General features: G+C 38.1%; 1 protein-coding gene across 3 annotated transcripts in view; it reads left to right on the top strand.

Annotated features, from left to right (window-relative positions):
- The window catches only part of RMDN2 (regulator of microtubule dynamics 2), a 50,786-nt gene that overhangs the window by 14,159 nt on the left and 18,042 nt on the right, over positions 1 to 18,585 (top strand). For all 3 annotated transcript variants that reach the window (XM_084512691.1, XM_084512690.1, XM_084512692.1), the window contains 2 exons: positions 9,229 to 9,304; positions 10,937 to 11,014. In XM_084512691.1, coding sequence (XP_084368817.1) covers positions 9,229 to 9,304; positions 10,937 to 11,014 — 154 coding nt within the window. The remainder of the gene's footprint in view (positions 1 to 9,228; positions 9,305 to 10,936; positions 11,015 to 18,585) is intronic.

Raw genomic sequence — 18,585 nt, 5'->3', positions numbered from 1 at the left:
ATGAGTGTAAGGAGATGTGGTCAAAGAGTTAGCTGAGAAAGCCAATTTGAGAGTTTTAAGTAGAGAATTTCATGTTTTGTAAGCTACTGCTTCTTGTTACAAGCAACGGATTTTTGTAGGGTTTGCAGTTGCCATACTTCTTGTATGTGGGTTGCAAATAAATGTGAGGGTTTTATCACTTACTGAACTGGTGGCTTTCTAGAGATATAGATGGACACAACAGATTTGAATAGCTTGGTATAATTATATTTTTCCACATTATTTTATCTGTTTAGTTTTCTTTTCTGAAGTCTTTCTGACTTGATGCATAGTAAGTATAGTGCACCACGCTGCTCCAGCTGAAGCACTGAATGTAGTGAACTTCCCTGTTGATATGATCCAGAAAGACAGTTGAATGTTGCTTTCTAGCCTGGCAACTCTTAGGCTGGGGTCCTCTTCTGCTGTGCTGCTACCTAACCAGCAGTGGGCTTGTTTTGTAACTGTGCACTTATTTTTTTCTTCCTTGGTGTAGTACTTTCCACAAGTTGCATAGATTTCATGTTGATTATAGATCATTTCTCTGGTTTACTGAGGATGATCTCCCATTTGGGATGCAAATACTTGTGTCCAATTTGCAGTCTTATTTTTGAAGGATTTTTTTTTCCTATTTTTTATAAAGCATTGATTTCATTAATGAAATTACTGGAAGATAATTCACCCAGGATGAGACTCTATGGAACACCTTTAACAATGCTCAGGTTCACATGAACCTTGTTCTGTAGTTGTCTACAGGTGATTTAATCTAAACAGTATTTCCATAATTAGGTTGAGAGATGTCATACAGGACAAACTCAGTGGGTATAGTGAGGTCTATATTCCCTGCGTTGCTTTCCTTTAATATACTAAACTGGTTTACCTTTTCAAGAAAAAAAAACAAGGTGGTTTTCTTTGATAATGTGTATTCAGGACAAACTTGTGTTAACTGCTATGTGTACCTCTACACTTAAGCAAAAAAAACATCCCAGAATGTTTTCAGATTAGGCTGGCTTGTCTGTAACCTCTGTCCTGTCTTTCTCTTTCACTTTCAAAATAGCAACTGTTCTTCCCTTTTCCTTTCTCCTGGGACCTTCCCCATTACCCGGAAGAACTTGGTTGTCAGCTGTATGTCAGATCTGCTTTGGTTGGGTCTGGCAGATGCAAATTTATGCAATTTATCTTAACAGTGTTTTACATGTTAATTGCCATGAACAGGAAAGAAGAGTTCAGGGAGTCCTTTCTGTATCAACTGGGCTCTCAAAGTTGTGTGCAAACAGAATTCTGCTTAAAATCATAAATAGCCAAGATAGTGTGTGAACAGAAAAGCAAAATACAATTAAGGCATGAAGAAATAAGATGTGAGAGTAATACGAAATCTGTAATTAAAAATGATAAGAGAAAAGCATAATGAAAAATATATAAAATATTAGGATTGCTAACAGGCAGTCACTTAGGGAAGAAGTGTGTACCAGTTTTACCCAAGTTCACAGTTGAAGTGCACTACCCAGTTCCAGGTTGGCGTGTAACTGTATTCCTTATGCATGCCTACATTTGAGTAAAGGACTTCTCCTACCCTTTGGGAGGATGGAGAGTTATATGATAGACCACTTGGTATTTGACAATGCCAGGATATTTGTGTGACACGACATACATCACATGTGATTTTTTGGGCCCTGTACCCTTCTGGGCCGGCAGCTGGGAGTGATGGGACACCATATGGCATCTCCAGCAGCAGTAGGCAGAGCAGTCCAGGCAGGGATTCTGTGAATTGAACAGGGGCTCTATCAACTATAATTGGAGATCAGATACACGGCGAGAACTTGGTCTGGCTGCAGATGAGCATGAGGAAAAATAGCACTGTCTCAGACCAAAATTCTTCCTTTTCATCTCACTGCTGTTGTAAAAGTTTGTAAAGTTATATAAGGTAATGGAAGAACCTACTAAATAATTTTAGCTTGTGTAAGGTAAGTCCATCAATTTGTCAGACGGATTTTTTTCACTTTTTATGTAAGATTACCTGTTTTGGTATTAGCTGCTGGTGATGAAGCTGGCTTTCTGAGCTTGCCCACGGAAAGATCTGGTTGATTTTTACTAATCTGCACTTTATCTTTCCTGAGGGGTTTTGATATTTCCTATCAACACAGCTGAGGTTTTAACGCATGTTTGGTATAGCTGCTATCTACATTGTTCACTCATGCATTACTTCTAATGTTGTCTTAAACTGTTTAATAAATGAGTAAGGATTAAAGGATAGGCCTGTTCTTTTCCTGGTCATATTCCCAGCTCTCTACTTACGGTTAACCTGGGGAAGAGCGATATAAGCCAAGAGGAAATTGATTTCAACCATGTTGGTTTCATCTCTCGTTTTGTTTTCTGGTTATGAATTGTTAAATACTTTCCTTTGTGGTCTTTTTCCTTCTGCTATATTTATAGAACCTCTTCTTATTACTTCATATTTCTCTTGCAAGTTGCAATTCAGTTTGTACTGAGGATTTCTGATGTAGATCTTCAGTTGTTTGTTTGTTATTCTTTAATACCCAACCAATAAGGGTAATACTAGCTTAGATGTGTATTTCTAATTTTAGGGCCAATTCCTTTTTGATTTTCAATGGAGAACATTTCACGGGAACTGAATTAGTCTTTACAACTGCTTCTTGCCTTTTCTCTGCATCAGAAAGGGTCATTTGCAGCTGCACCGTTGAATATTTTTTCACAATAACACTTTGATAGAACTTTATATAATCTGGCACTCTTTTTACAGTTTAGCAAAGAGCAGGGCAATAGGCCTCTCAAAGTTTCTTTTGGAAGCTTATCCCTGTTTCTTGAAAGCTCTGTTTACAGCATAAATAAAATATGTTTTGGTCACACCCTGACTGACATAACTGTTCAGTAAAGCCCTAGTACAGATGAGAGTTATACTGGCAAAAACATCTCTTTTCCAGAGCAGGGTTTTTCTTGTGCTGTGCAACTGCTAGGAGCTGTCTGGGAAGTAAAATGTAATTTTTATCTGCAGCACTAGAACTCTGGGGAATGATTTTGTCGGCAGACTCTTGCTCATGTAGGCCTCGAGTTCAGTTGTCGTGTCTTACACGCAACGCAATCACACTTCATGCTGCGGTTGCCAGTCAGATCACTAAACCTGTTTTGAATGGTCAATTCTAAAAAACTTTAATAAATAGAAACACTAGAAAATAAAACCATAGCCGTAACCTTTTATTATTTGTTTGATCACCCCTGAAGAGATGGGGAATAACTACTGTGCATGGCTTGCTGATTTGTGCAGCCTGCATTGATCATTATGAGTTGTGAAAGAACCTGCCTGCAAAAGTTGCCATAGGCCAGTTGCAGGTCATGGTGTTTTCCCCACGTCTCAAAAAAAGTGGGTCAGCGATTCCCAAATGGTAACTGTGAACCCTCGCACTTCATCTTGGACCATGGACCATCGTTATACTCACGTTTTTAACTGGAAGTACAACAAGGATGATTCAGTACTGTAGTTACTTCAGATGGCAGTGCTCTACGGTTTTACAATTACACAAAGCACAAAATATAAACACATGTTAGTAGTATACAAACTTAAGTTCTTCTGCAAAACATGAGTTTTTTGTTTTGTTTTGTTCAAGATTTTGGTCCAGAAAGCTTCTCTGCTGTTACCCAGGGCCCTGCACCTCTTTTTTTTTTTTTTTTTTTTTTTTTTTTTCCCAAGAGGCGTTGTTACAGTTTTTGCAAAGAACAGAGAGGTTCCTAGATGCAGACAGTTTTCATGCCATTTACTTAGAAAAACCATTTGGTGCACTACGTTTTGGTTTGTTTGCCACAAACGAACTTAGTACTACAGTTAAGTTCAGGTTACTCTGTAGATCTTACCTGCTGATAGGAGCTGTATAGCACATGTGTTTCATTTAGACCAGAATGAAATTCTCAAGCGAAAACCGAGTAATTTTAAGTGAAGACTCCTCCTGAACCACAGTTGCCCCCAAGACCTTTCATGCCATGTACTATAATAGAATTATGTAATAGAATTATAACAGATAATTTGTAGGGCTCAATGACAGAAAAGTAGTTTTCTAGTGAAATAAAACTCGTAAAAGAACATTTTGTAGGTTATTGTCATACTACTGACTTAAAATGAAATCTATACCAGGTATCTAACTGTGTTTACTTGTAACCTTCTCTCCTGAGTTATCCCTTATTTAAAGTGACTTTTGAACTGTAGCAGAGACAGATAAATTACAAGCTATAAGCATCTGTTTCTATTATACAGTCTTACTTTTCAGGAGTTGATACCTGGACCAGAAATACTGCTCTCAGTCAAACTTCCTGTAACAAAGTTTCAGGTTAGTAGTTATTTGTCTTGTATTAGCTTTATGAGAAGACCAAAAACTAGTTTTACAGCAATCTTTGTTCTTAATTATGCTTAATCTTAATAAATTATCCTTAAATTACTTATTATTTCAGAAAAAAATAATCAAATATAGAAGGACAAATTTAGAAGCCATTTCTGCAAATGTGTAACTTGTTCTATAGTAAGTGGATCAGAGAGATGTGTATCTCTGGTTAAAGAGCACTTAAGTTAGATAATGGTGGAAGGTCACCTGTAAGGACTATGTGGTTGCAGGGGATAGTGATTAGGTAAGTCATTTTTTGAGCAAAATAAAAGAACCCACAATCTAGTGAGGATTCTTTTTCCTTTCCATAGAACAAGTCACTGCAATGTTTCTGTTCAGAAATGTTGCAGTGCCTCAGGATGTTTTTGGTCCTTCCTCCCAAGTTCTTTGTCTACTCATGTTTTTATTTTTTGTGGTGTGGATTTTCCTCTTTGTGGAGGGGAGATAGCAGATGTTGACACTTGCATGACAGGAGCGCTTCACAGAGGGCTTCAGATAGTACTGCTGTGATGCGTCCCCTGGGACAAGGTTCTTGAAACAGCAATGCAGCAAGTTCAAAGGAGGTAGGTTTGAATTGTGAGAACATCTATTTACTAGAAGCTTTTTTGCCAGAATGGTCACAGGGAAAATAATACTGGCAACCAAGTGGTCCCTTACTACCTTTCTGTCAAGGGCAGTCGTTGTGTTGCTATCTGTGAAAGCTATCATTTCACTATGTTTCCAGATTTGTCAGGACTATACCTGGCTAATTTTTTTAAGGTCATATTTGCAGCTTTAAGGACTACTAATGTCTGTTACAAAAATAAAATCTTAACTTTTTGGAACGCAATTTGGTTGTGGGTTCTACCGCCTCAGAAATGCAACTATGGCATATGTTTTCTACTGATGAACTTCTATGAATGTCCCTTAGCAGCAGCATGTTTTCTTCTTTTGATTTATTATGTTAGAATTTATTAAGCCAGAATTCTTCAATGACCTTACTTTAATGTTTTGTTTTGTTCTTGTTTTCTACCAAAATATGGCTATGGTTTTCATGGAAGTGTCATCTATGCAAGTGTATGCTACATGTGATGTTTTCCTGGAGCTCAGCTTCAGTGCTCTGGTAATTTTTTAATATGAAAACTATTTTTCTGCCAATTTCTACAACGTAGAATGCATTCCAAGTTGTAAAAACAAAACCAACTAAAAATAAAAAATAAAAAAGTCAACACCCAACAACCCAAATCCTGAACACTTCACTTTGCACCTTGGCACATTTTACTTTGTCCATTGGCAGTCTTTCACATTCTTAGCCGCTACTTCTGTACCCTCACCCCCATGAGGGGGGTGATAGCAAACTGATGTTTTATTTTTCCTTTGAATCTTAATAGCTATACTTTTATAATGATGCATCATTGTAGCAAAGTGATACAACTTGAAGAATTAATAACTCTGATCTCCAAGAGTAATGCAACAGGAGTCGTAAGCAGCGAAATAAGTTGCAAAAATCTCCGTACAATTCAATAGGAATTGATATCTCGTTGACATCAGATTAAAAAGAAAGCTTTGGGGTCTGGCTGCATTGCAGTCTGTGAAATATGTGTGCGAGGGGATTGAAGGCCAAGTAGTAAAATGGGATTTGGAGTGTCCTAACGTGGCTTAATTCTGACTGGAGGCTTTAAATCTTTTCTGTATATCCGTCTCATATGGGATGGATAAACTGTGGTTGCCAGAACCTAGCTGTTGGTATCATCTCTCTGAATTTGTGGTTTTAAAAATCATGTTGCTTGCGAGCATTCTTGATGTAAAAACTTGCTGGATCTACCTGCTGCTCTTCTTTTTGCAGCAGGTATGCCCCTCACAGTCTTATCTTGTTGGAATATGTATAGAAATTCTGGAACACCAGAAGGGATAACATGAATTCCCCTTGATCTGGGGAAAAAATAATAATAATTGAGCTTTAATTGTGAATGATTAAACTGCATATAAATATTTTATCTGTATTAATGAACTTACATGGCCATCTACATTACATTTATTTTGATGAATTTCTGTGGCCATTTGTTGACATTATCCAGGGGTAACATTAGCAGTTAGATCACTTCTTTTCAGTGCTAGCATTGCATAGCTTTTTATTTCTCTCTGAGAAGACAGCATAGTAGTATTTTAATCCTGATTTTCACAGAGCATAACTAAGCAGCGGTTGCGAGGAAAAAACAGGAAAACTTGCTTGTAAAAGATACATTTCACTCATTTCTTAAGCTATTTAATCATTATTATGTGATTTTTATTTATTTTTCTCCCTGTAGTTCTTATAATAGCGGACAAAATGATTTTTTTTAAAAAAAAAAAAAAAAAAAAAAAAGCTAAAATCCCTAGGGCTTTCAGTTGCTGGATGTTTCCACGTGTGGCCACCAGATGGAGCAGGGCGCTGAAGAAGACCGAGGAGCTCAGCAGCTCGCTCAGCTGCGGGGTGAGGATCTGGGCAGCAGCAGCACTGCTGCTCTGCCTTGCGAGGAGCTGTGCCATGGACCTGGCAAGACGATTTCTGGATTGAATTAAAAAAACGGATGGAAGCGTATTTAGCTAGGTCCTCCCGAGTTTGTGCTGATCGTTTTCTTAATACTCCTGTCTGGATCAGTGAGAATAAAGTTTGCTTTCTTATGCTTCTTTTGTAAAACTTTAAAATCATTTCAAACATCTAAGAATTCTTTCCAGTTAAAACCTAAATTAAATAATAATAATAATTAAAAAAAAAAAAAAAACCACAGATCTTTTCTTTCTCTCCCAGAAATGAGCGTCTGAAATGCCGTCAAATCTTAAATCAAATTAACAGATTTATGCCAATTTCTTTTTTTGTATAGCCCCGTTCAAAAGTGTAAAATAGAGACAAAAAGAAAGTTAATACAGAAAGACGTTCTCATTTTTTCCTTGGAGGGGAAAAAAAAAAAGCTTTCAAGTTAGTAGGTCAGCTTATTTTTTCATTCATTGAAAATTTCACTGTGATTTCCCTCCCCGGCGATTTTAGCTGTAAGTAGAAGTTTTTCTTTGAACTGGTTTAGACTAAGGCCCTCTTTCTTGTCACGCACAGACAGGGAAATACTGCAAGGTGCTGGATTAGCTTGTTCGCTTTTCATTGTTTTCTTTTGTAGCAGCAATCCGTTTAGCTATGGTATGCTGAGTTTATCAGATTAGCACTTAATGAGTAAAGGGAATAGGGGAAACGTTGCCTGAGTTACTGAAGCCTAATAAAGGTTTCCGTGCCTTCCCCCTCTTTCTAAATACCTGAACTTTCCTGACCCCCCCCCTTGCTTTTTCTCTCCCTCCCAGCTCTTTCCCATAGGAAATACGCTCCCCATGCAGATTTAACTGTCAGAAGTAGTGCTGCCATGTGCTGGATTTTGTTCTGTGCTTGCTGGTCACAACTTACATCCTGCTCAGCAGTGTTTGGCAGGCTGTTCAGAGCTCTTACAAATTCAACTACTCATTATTCTGACTTTCATGCCTTACCTGGAAACGCTTGAAGACTAAAAATGCAATAACCTATAGTGTGGGTATTCCTAAATTAAAACCATTAGGTATGACTGTAAGCAAAGCAATTATTTATTTAGTTGTGATAACGGTGATATTTTAATTAAAATTCATTGGAGCTTGAATAATTACATTATATAAAGAAATTCAAGAAAGCTGAGGTTTAGTAATGCTTAAAAACTGTGTGCACCGTATGGATTGCGGCTCTGTTAGCATCATTAACTTAACAAGCTTCTTGCACAACTCTCCTGTTTTTCTTTGTACTTCAACTCTTTTTCCCTTTTTTAAGATTATTCTTTGTTTTAATTCAATATTACATTGCGAAATTTTTAATACAAAAGTAAAATTCTGAAAAAAGAAAACATCTGTATTGGTTTATACTACTTAAATATATCTTAGGTGGTTCTTTTAGTGTTGTACAGAAATCTAAAATTATCTTAACAGCAATGAAAATAGGCCCAAGAAATGTGGGACTGACATACATGGGAGAGCTGCCTTATGATCAGGAGCTTCTGTAGTTATTGAAGTAATAAGGACAAAGCAATAAAAGTTGAAATGAAGCATCAACAAGTCAACAGTGTTGCTTATTAAATAACTTTCTACACAGAGGCATCTCTGAAAATATTTTCAGTTTTATCTGCTTAACAATTAGACCATTTTTTAACAGAAATAACCTTACATTTCTTTTATCTCTGGTCACAGTACACAACTTTGGAAATTAAAACAAAACAAACAAACAAAAAAACAACCTTAGCAATATACAGCTAGTAATGGCAGACGGGACTTTCTAAGAGCAAAACGTATTGTATGCTTTTTAAATAGTTTTAACAATATTAAAAGAATGCTAGAGGCTCAGAAAGGCACAGAGAAGCTTGAGAAGGGTAGAAGATGACTGTATGATTTTTGAGGCTTGTGTGGCTTGCTGCTGAGCCCGCCTCAAGGATTTGCCCTCCTGGGTGAGGTACCGTGGCTGATGGTGTTCGCGTTCCCAGAGTGTCACAGTCTGGAGCATGGTGTGTCCAGTTAAGCTTTTGTCAATGCTGGTGCTGTGTGGAAATATTGGAGGAAAAATCCCTGTTTTTTCACTTCATTGACAGTGTCATTTAAGCTTCTCGTTTCCATTATTTGTTTTGTATTGTTTTGTTGTCTGCTCCTGAATATGTACAGTTCATGCCAAACTTCTATCCAGCTGTCAAGGTGGAAGAAAAACAGTCGTTAATCTGTGAACTAGGTATTGAAATATTTTGTAATTTGATTCAAAGGTTTATTTAAATCACAAAAAGTATGTGTGTGTGTTTTTCTTTTCCCCTCTCAGGTTTGCAATTATGTGTGGCTATATGTCTCAGTTTGAAAGTGTACAAAACAAAATCAGGAATGGTTATCTCTTTAAGGTATGTTTTTGTAGGCTTTTGGTGCTTTGTTTAAGCTATTCCTTTAACTTATTTCCTTATATAGTGTCAAAGAAATTTTTCCAACATGGTAATTCAGCCTCACAGGTTTATTTTGGTGTCGATGTTAAAGTGAAGTTATTTTTACGTATGCAAACAGATTATATGCTTTCAAAAAATAAAAAAAATATGTAGGATTCTGGGAGGAACATCAAGATTTCTGTTATAGTTTGTAGTGAAAGGGATGAGGAAAACGGAGAAACAATTCTGTTCAGAAAATCAGAACATACAAATTGTTAAGTGATGAACTAACATAGTCCTGCAATCATGCTTCATGCCTCCTTTAATAAGTTATGTTTGTTTTAACACTGTCCTTTCAGAGGTAACTGTGTATTCTAGTTAGCAGCTTTTGTTGCATGTGCTCCCTACCTCTTGTCCTCAGTATTGCTCTGGCTGTTTGCACCCACTGCCCTCCAAGCCAGCGTCCCCCGATTCTGGGTATCAGTGAGAGGCAGCAGATGTGCGACAGGTCCCCATCACATCCAGCCCGTGGTAGGGCTTGGAGTGTTACATTAACTACATCCAGGCTGTGCTGAGTTAGCTAAGCCTCAACTGCTGCAACTAGCTAGGTAAGAAAGAGAAAATGACAAAAATGCAACCAGAGGAGTGCTGCAGTTGTTTAAGGATGGGGTTTAAAAAGAAACCACGGTGTTAGTTGCCTTTTCAGTGAGGTTTACCTCTTCAGAAGTAATTTCTAAAATCCAAGTGAATCATTTGGCAATGCTAATGCTTTGAGGAAAACAAGAGCATGAAAACATAGCTTCTATGTGATCAGTTTGTGGACAAAATGATAGAATAATAGGCTCTTACATCTGTATAACTCGGATATTTTAGTGACTGGCTTAGTCAGAAAAGAAGAGAGATCTGAAAGAAATGAAGCCTTAGAAGAGAGATTTATTTTGAGACAAATAGTACTTAGGGGTGAAATAATGTATTTCTTTTTCTTTAAACTCAGGTTGAGCAGTCAGAGCTTTCTTAGTAAATTAAAGAGAGAAATAAAGATATTTATGACCTATAATGACAGTGGTTTTGGAAGAATCACCATATTAGTTGTTTTCTAACTATTATTGTTTCACTGCAGCAGAACCCTTTTATTTCCTGAATTTTATGTTATAATAACAATTTGTTGTCTCCTGTACCATTTCATTGGAGCAGCAATATTATAGGGTGGAAAAGACTTCAATGATGGGTGCTGGCATGTAGGAACTATCAAAGACAGTGGTTGCTTTCTCACTGGTCTGGTGTGTGACAGTTCCCTAACACTAACTGTAAATAAAAAGAATATAATTGAAGTTGTTGCCTTTTTCAGACAAAAGTTTTCGAGCTCTTTGACTGAAGTTTTGAGCAGTTTGTTTGTGGTCTTGTTGCATTGCGTGCAAAGTTGTTAAATAATTTTGTTTGTGGTTTTCCTCAATAAGGAAATGGTTTGCTAGTTAAAATGTATTTAGGATGTTAGAAAATAATTGCAGCAAAAGAAAAGTTCCGAATTTGTATATGATTTGCAGCAAATCTCTTAGAATGTAAACACACTTGCCAAGCAAACATCTAAAGTGACACTGATTTTCTTTTTAATAGGAGCACCTAGACAAAGCAATTGAACTTAAACCTCAAGATCCTTTTTTATATTACCTAAATGGAAGATGGTGCTATTCAGTAAGTTTTCTTAATTTTTTTGTATCTTACATATTGAATATACAGAAAAAATATAATACATTTGAAATGAAGTAATGGGACTTAACACAAAGTAGGTGTTTATTGAAGTAGATGTTTGGAGCTAAATGAAGCAGTGCATATACATTTCCTGAATCAACTTCCACGTGTGTGATGTTAGTAGACTACCATACAGGCTTGGTAAATTTCAAGAGAATGTCTCAACAAAGATAAAGAGAGAAAATCTGTCGTTCAACGAAGTTTTGCAAGAAATACAAGTTTTGTTATGCCAACTCAGCAAGAGCTTTTAAATATTTTATTATTGACGTCGTGATAAGTACTCATATAAAAAAAAATAGATTGGTTTGCCAGTTTAGCAGTTGTTTGTTTGTTTTTTAGCAAAAAAGATGCTTTGTGCATATGAGAGTTGCTCTATTCTGAAGCCCACATCTTTGATGGCTCATATGACTATCCTTATCACTTCATCTTTTATGCTACGAAGAATCTCTTGTCCAAAGAAAATGTTCTTGCGTAGTCTAGGCTGTAAAAGATCATTGGGAGGCTTCTCAGAGTAGTAAAGGCTGATATACAGTGAATTCCAGCCCTGCCTTTTTCCTCCAGCTACTTCCAGTGCTAGTCATTACGAAGTGCCTGCAAACTGGAAAGAAGGAGTTGCCGTGTTATTTAGAATGTTGCAGCCTCTGACTTTGTTTGTCTTTATCTGCAACAAGCCTTGATGCCAGGTAATCTTTCAGCAGTTCTTTCAGATCATATATATAACTTTCAAAAAGCTTTCAGCAACTACATTTTTTCTCAGTGGATCCAAATGAAGAATGACACCAACTTTTTCAAAGAGCTTATTTTGCTTTTCATCGCAGTGTGTTCTTCAATGTCAGCATAAGCAATGCAAAAGTGAGTTGCCAAAGATTGTCCTATATCATGCATGCTGTCCTGCCTTTTGAAGAGCATCTCTCTCACCAGTGATTCCTTAAGCACTTTCATATGATGTCCAACAACTGACTGCAGCTTCCATTTCTGTCAAACACTCCCAGATGTTTCTCATGGCTTATTTAACACTGGAGCTATTGCATTTGGAAGCTTTACATGTAATCTCAGCATACCTCATTTTGTTAATGCTGTGCTATCTTTTAATCGTATTTCATGTTAGTGACAGTCACCACTTACTGACTGACTACATGTGGTTTGTTGCACAGTACCATTATGAATTCATGTTCCACACTTACAGCATCTATGCAGAACTTCCTTGGTGAATAATATAGCAACAGATTAGGATTTGCCTTAGGGGGTGACCTGACTTGCATTGTATTAAGTGAAACTTCGTATGATGTAGCCACTGAAAAACAGATGTAGCCACTGAGATACTTGAGATTTATTTTTATTTTTTTTTTGTATTTTCTTATTTTCAGTTCTTGCATTCTGTGACTCTCTTGCTGGCCTTGACAAAATAGTAGCCTGAAGAGCTAAGCGCAGACTTGCGTAGTACAGATAAACGCAAGTACTGGACTAACATTTTATTTTAACTTCTAGGGTGGTCAGCTGTTTTGTCACTTGTACACTTTCAGTAGCAGGATGAGGTGATTATTCAGGACATTTGTTCGGGCTTTTAGAAACCTTGCTTGAGTACGGAAGTTAGGTCTTAATCCTAGCCTTTTGAAGTTCATGATATTCCCATTAGTTTTAGCAGACTGAGTGAGTTTCTGTGCTGATCCACCAATAGAGGTTTTGGTCATGCACGTAGTATAGGTAGTCTAGGACCTTGTGGAAGATGCAGCAGATCTTGTGATCTTTTTCTGCAGACTGTGTTGTTTCATACCATGGTAATTATCCCTCAATTAGGCTGTTAGCTGTGGCATTGGTTCTAAATACTTCCTCGGGGTGGGAAGTATGATAGGGTGTTTAAAGAATGTGTATTACACTTCCTTTGTAATGCTACCTGTAGATGGAGTGATTATGCTCTTCTTAGACCCGGTGTTTTTTTCTGTTTAGTCTAGCAGAGGTTGAGGCTGGGAAGGCGGTGTTGCCCACTGCAAGGAAAACAAAGGGAAAAAAGGGCTGACCGAGGAAAAAAGGTTAGTTTGTACTTGAAGCTTTAGCTCACTTTTGGGCCAAGCTAAGATTTGCCTTAACATTTGCTCTTCCATAAGTGTTGCTTATTTGATTTGTGTTAGTTTTGCTAGAATTTGGCCTTGCCTAACTTTCTCATTGCAACACAGCCCTTTGTGAAGAGCAGTGGCGTGGCAATGTCACATTTCTTACACAGTGGCTGCTCTTGCTGGGCCAGAGCTGAAGCTGGTGCAAAGTGACACAGCACCTTCCAGCAGAACAAGGAGCTGGATTGCCACTGCCTTGCAGCACTGAATGGGCTGATGCAGAGCTAGTGACTTTCATGTGCCACATTGTCTAAAAATCTTTTTTTTTCTGGTTCTGATTTCTTTTACCATTATAAAACCAGCAGAGCTGTATGAAAGAGGTAGATGCTGGTTTGATAGGAATATCATCACTGCTTTGTTAGAGAATTAATTCTGCTATCGAGATCAGGTAGGCAAGATTTATGAAAGATCACTTTATAGATGTCATAATGGGCAAAGTATTGTCTGGAAGAGCTGCTGTGTATTCAAGAAGGCATGTGTAGCTCCCATATAGAGCATGGTTTTTATTTTGTTATGACAAAGGGAAAAAATAGCAACTATTTATGCATTGAGCAAATATAATAGAACACCACAGTAGTAGGCAACTATGGAGCCCTACCAAGTGTTACTGAAGTATTCCTTTTTTTAGAGCTAATGCACACTTCTAAATGATGGTGTGTTGTTGTTTTTTTTTTCCAGTTTATCTTCAGTGATAACGTGTAGGAAAAGTTAAATACCATATAATTGTTATTAAAATACTTTGAAATATCTGTTAAGAAAACTGAACCAGTATTTAGTGTGCATAAGAGATACTAGTATTGCAAGGAAAAACAACTGCCTCAAAATATTTTTTATCTAAAATGTCTTTAATGATGGTAAACTAAACTCCTTCTCCTCAGCCTTCCATGACATAACCAAGCTTTGCTGACCACTATCTTTTAGGGAACATTGCATGGTCTAAGTATATGCTTGCATAGATGCATGTGACTTAAAATAAGTAGTGTTTTAACCCTTTTAAGTTGCAGCTTTTTGTTGTTAAGAGATCAGCAAGAAATATTTATTAGAAGTGAAAAGATCTATGGTGCATAGTGTAGAGTAATTATTTCTTTCTTTAGAATTTTGCAAGCAATTGTCTGATAATCCTTAAAAATTTAGTGTTTGTTTTTGTTTATTGCTTTAGTGTTTAGAGTAGCTTTTAAAAAACTGAGTCCATATCTAGTTAAGACTAATGGCTACTTGCCATTATAGGAGTGACATGAGATGGCTAGCGTATAATTGTGAAACTGGAGCAGAGCCTCTGGCAAATATTAGTGGGGTGTTAAAAATTAGATTTCTTGGAATTTTAGTTTTGTAGGTTACATGCCATGTGTTGAGTTCATCTCTGGTGTATCCCAATTTAATCTATTTGGGTTACATCGGGGAACAAATTGACCCAGTTCCTTTGTCTGTGTGCTCTCTAAGTTTGCTTCCCTTACTGGAAAGTGAAAAGCCCAGGGAATTCAAGTTGGATAAATGGCTAAATGCCCATGCAGAGTGTAGGTTCGTCAGCTGGCAAGAAAGAGAATATTTATGTTGGAAGCCAGTGTTTAAAAACTGCTCTCTAGTTATTTAATCTCTTCCAGAAGTCACAACGTTGTAAAATTGTATTAAGTAATTTCACATTTAATATATTGTAATTAAAAAATGATAACAATAATACTCTGGGGATAATGAAGTAGGTACCATTAATATTTTATTGAAGCTGGATCAATGAAATCATTCTCCTTTATGGAAGACAATTGTGTTATGTGTCACCAGAGAGCTATTAGCAAGGAAATGTTGGAGGAGGATATCTTTTAGGGGTGCAGGTCCCTCCTGGCTGAATTTTCAGTCCAGATGGCTTAGTTTCCTTGGTGCTAACATCCTGGAGTTCAATAAGCTGTGAATGGGCAGGGTTTGCATTTCATCAAAACCAAATGGGAGACAAAACTGAAAACGGTCTCCAGTCACTACATGATCTAGTCGACGTGAATTTTGTTGATGCCTATGGAGGAGAAATGCATGTTAGGGTATCTCTTTTCCCAGTATTTAGGAGAGAACCACATTTTCTGCCTTAATCTTTGCTGGGAAGAGTGGTCTGGTTGGGAGAGTATTGCAGTCAGCTGCAGTTTAACTCTGTGGGTGACTTTCTTCTTTCTGGTCTTAATAGAAATTTGGGTAGGATAAGATGATGAGAACTTGCTCTTTTGACAGATCATGAGAAGAGGTCTTTCGAGCCAGATATGTCATTAGCTTTGGGACACTGAAGAGTGGCCTCCCCTCCTTGCCAGCAGCCAGGCTGTTGTGGTGACCCACACTGCTGCAACTCTAGGGAAGTTCAGGAGTTGGCTGATGGTCTCTCAGGTCCTTGTTTTTTACCTCTTCTATAGCTAGTGAGATTAGCTGTCCTCAGTATGGCAGCTGGGGAGCAGTGTTCCTGTTCAGAGTGACCCAGTACATTCAAAGGAGATCTTTGGAAACAGTGTTCTTGCAGTGCTTTTGTGGGTTTTCAGGCTGCTGGGAGGGACTTGCATCAGGAAACCTGAAAAAATGCTTGGGGAACCTGAAAAAAAAAACAGAGCTCACTTAAGGTTTGGAAATCATCTGTGGGGCAAGGACAGTCTTCCTTCTATATTGTTTTTCTTGAGTTATAGTAGTAATTACTTGCTGCATTAGCTGTTTTCTTATTACTTTCTGCTGTGCTGTACTGCTCCTGGACACACATTAAGTGAAGCTCAAGCTGATGACAGTTACAGTCTCACCCCAAACAGTCTCTTCGTACTTTATTTTCTATGGACCTTCCGATATGCTTTGCACTGTTTGAGGTAACCTTGAATGTAAAAGTTAAATTTTCACTACACTGGAGCATGCGACACCATGGTTTCTGCTGCCTGGGCTTGTTCACACGCAGAGAGCACTTAATACGGTTAGTTGGTGTGCTAGGAATAACGTTTCCATTTCACTGAACATGGCATAAAAGATTTACTGTAATAAAGTTATTTCAAATTAAAAACAGTGCTTTTGTGTGTTTAGGGGCAGGGTATCATTTCCTGTTCATCATTATTGCTCCAGGACACGATTTTGTGTCTTGCATAAAACAGCTCTATTCCCACCTCAGTTGTGCAGGCTAATGCAGGAGAGGTGTGGGGAGGCTGTTGTGATGGGATTCATCTCACTTGTCTTTAGCCAGAGGTACAACTGTCTGTGCTCCTTTTGTAGTTAAGGGGAAGAAAGAAGGGAAAGAGAAGAGTGTTCATCCAGGACTGTCATAGGTGAAATAAGAGCAGTGGCCCACTAGAAATGCTGCTGTCCCTGTGGACTGTGCAAGGAACCTGGACAAGCAGTACAAAGTGGGCACTCCATTTACAGATGGCGATAATTAGCTGCAATGAGTTCATCAAGCCAGTGGATTACAACTTGGAATACTTTAAGTATGGAATACAAACTGGAAGCATTACAGCACCATCAGGCTATCCGTGTCATAGTCATAAAGTATGGGATTGAATCCACTGTGCGTTGAAGATAAATTGCTATTGTCCATACGTGTTCTGGTGTTCTGTTTTTAAGCATTGCTTTAGATTGGTTGGGTTTGTAATATAAAAGTGGCCAAGTGTATTTTCTTTTAAAAAGTTTGAATAGTGCAAAGCAGCACCCAAGCCAGACAAAATAAGGCCTAAAACCTCAGTAAATCAGTTCTGATTAAATCTTGCAAGAAAATAAAACAACTGCCAGGAAGGACTTGTGTTTTCAATAGGTAATTATAACTCTACATGGAAAAACTGCAGTTTTGTTCCCTCATTGCAGACCAGCAGACACGTGTGTGGTAATTGTATCTGTGCACTGTATGTGTACCCTTGGGGTGCTGGGTGGTCTTGCAGAGAACAGCATAAACCTATGGATTACCCATATTATTTCCTTCTTATCATTCTCCTATAAGCTTACTCTATGATGAGATGGACCTAGAAATAAAGAAACCCCCTTCCTCTTTGAAGAGAATAAAGAACGCTGCAGCAGAAGAGAACAATACGTTTGCATGAATCCTTTTGACATCTTTCACAGCATATGTCTTAGAAACTAGGGAGCAGCTAGGAAAGTGAAGTGTGGGAGGGAGCTGTATGCATACCTCCAATTTGAAGTTTTAACCAGGATGCTGCAGTTTATAACAGTGTTAAAGCAGTGCAGGACAGGGGAAACATCTCGTTCTTTCTATGAACGAGAACTTGAATATTACCAGAGAGCTTTTCAAAAATAAATAAATAAACTTCATTCTCTTAGAAGATGCTTCAAGAGTGGGAGATGAGAGAGAGAATGAAGAACGCTTTTTATTACTCTCTCTGGAAGATCATTTTTAATGGTTTTGCGTGAAAGACTTATTGATGACATTTAACGGGTAAGGTGTTGAACCCTAGCAAACAACCAGCAAAACTTGGCCAGGATGCCCTCTGTCTCCAAGCAGAGTTGCTCTTATGTAGCTTGAGTCATTGAGGCCAGCAAGAAAACCTGGTCCTGTACATTTTTCTGTTGCTTGCTGGCCTGTATTTGTACTCTTTGCAATGGTATTTTAGGGCAGTTTGCAACAAGAAAATGTGTAGAGATTGATGCCTGTTCAAAAGAGAAGTGTTCTGGCTGATGGCTGTGGATAGCTTTGTGTTACGGTGCCAATGGATTCTGATAGTTTACCATAATTAACTGTAACCTAATAGATTATTGCTGAGTTCAGCACAAGAGGGTAGGGGGAAGCAGCAACAGCCCTAAAGAGAGACTGGGAAGCCAGAGAATGAGGCGGGAATAGTCCAAAGCTATCCAAAACCATTTTGGTTTTAACAGCGGTAGGACAGACATGAGCTCAACGCTCAACCGTGTTATTTGAATCACTTCTGCCTCTGAAACAGAGATGTCTGTAGATGTCATGACTCTTATTTCACTTCTTGTCTCTCCAGTGAGAGGCTCTCTCTCTTGGACTGCATGTCTCCCTTCTCTGTGTTGCACAGATCATGCTGGAAGTTGCTGGTAAAACACAACACCTTCATGTTTTTACTATTTTTTAACTCAGACATACTTGGTGACGGGAGCCATCAGTGCCGTGGTTCAAATAAATCCTGACATGAAGGAATCAAGTTCTGAGTTTTCTTTACAGATGTAGTAGATGTGGCCAAATGAGTGTGGCTTCTCCTTTTCAACAGGCTCCAGTCTTGCACTGCATTCCTTCCTGGCTCTGTCCTTCATTAGAGACGTGAGGTGTGTTCTGCTGTGTTAGGGGATGGAGCCAAGCATTCTGTGGCAATAACAGAGCAATTTCTGTCAGCTGTCAATATATGTAAGGGAAGAAGTCATGTACGTTATGTGGCAATGTGACAGTGCCTTCAAGTCCCTTTCATAGCAGCCGGTCTTCCTGAAAAGAGACGA

Source organism: Aythya ferina (assembly GCF_964211825.1).
Source record: "Aythya ferina genome assembly, chromosome: 3".
Lineage (NCBI taxonomy): Eukaryota > Metazoa > Chordata > Aves > Anseriformes > Anatidae > Aythya > Aythya ferina.
The sequence above is the reverse complement of the archived record's forward strand: the minus strand, read 5'-3'. Positions and strand labels throughout refer to the sequence as shown.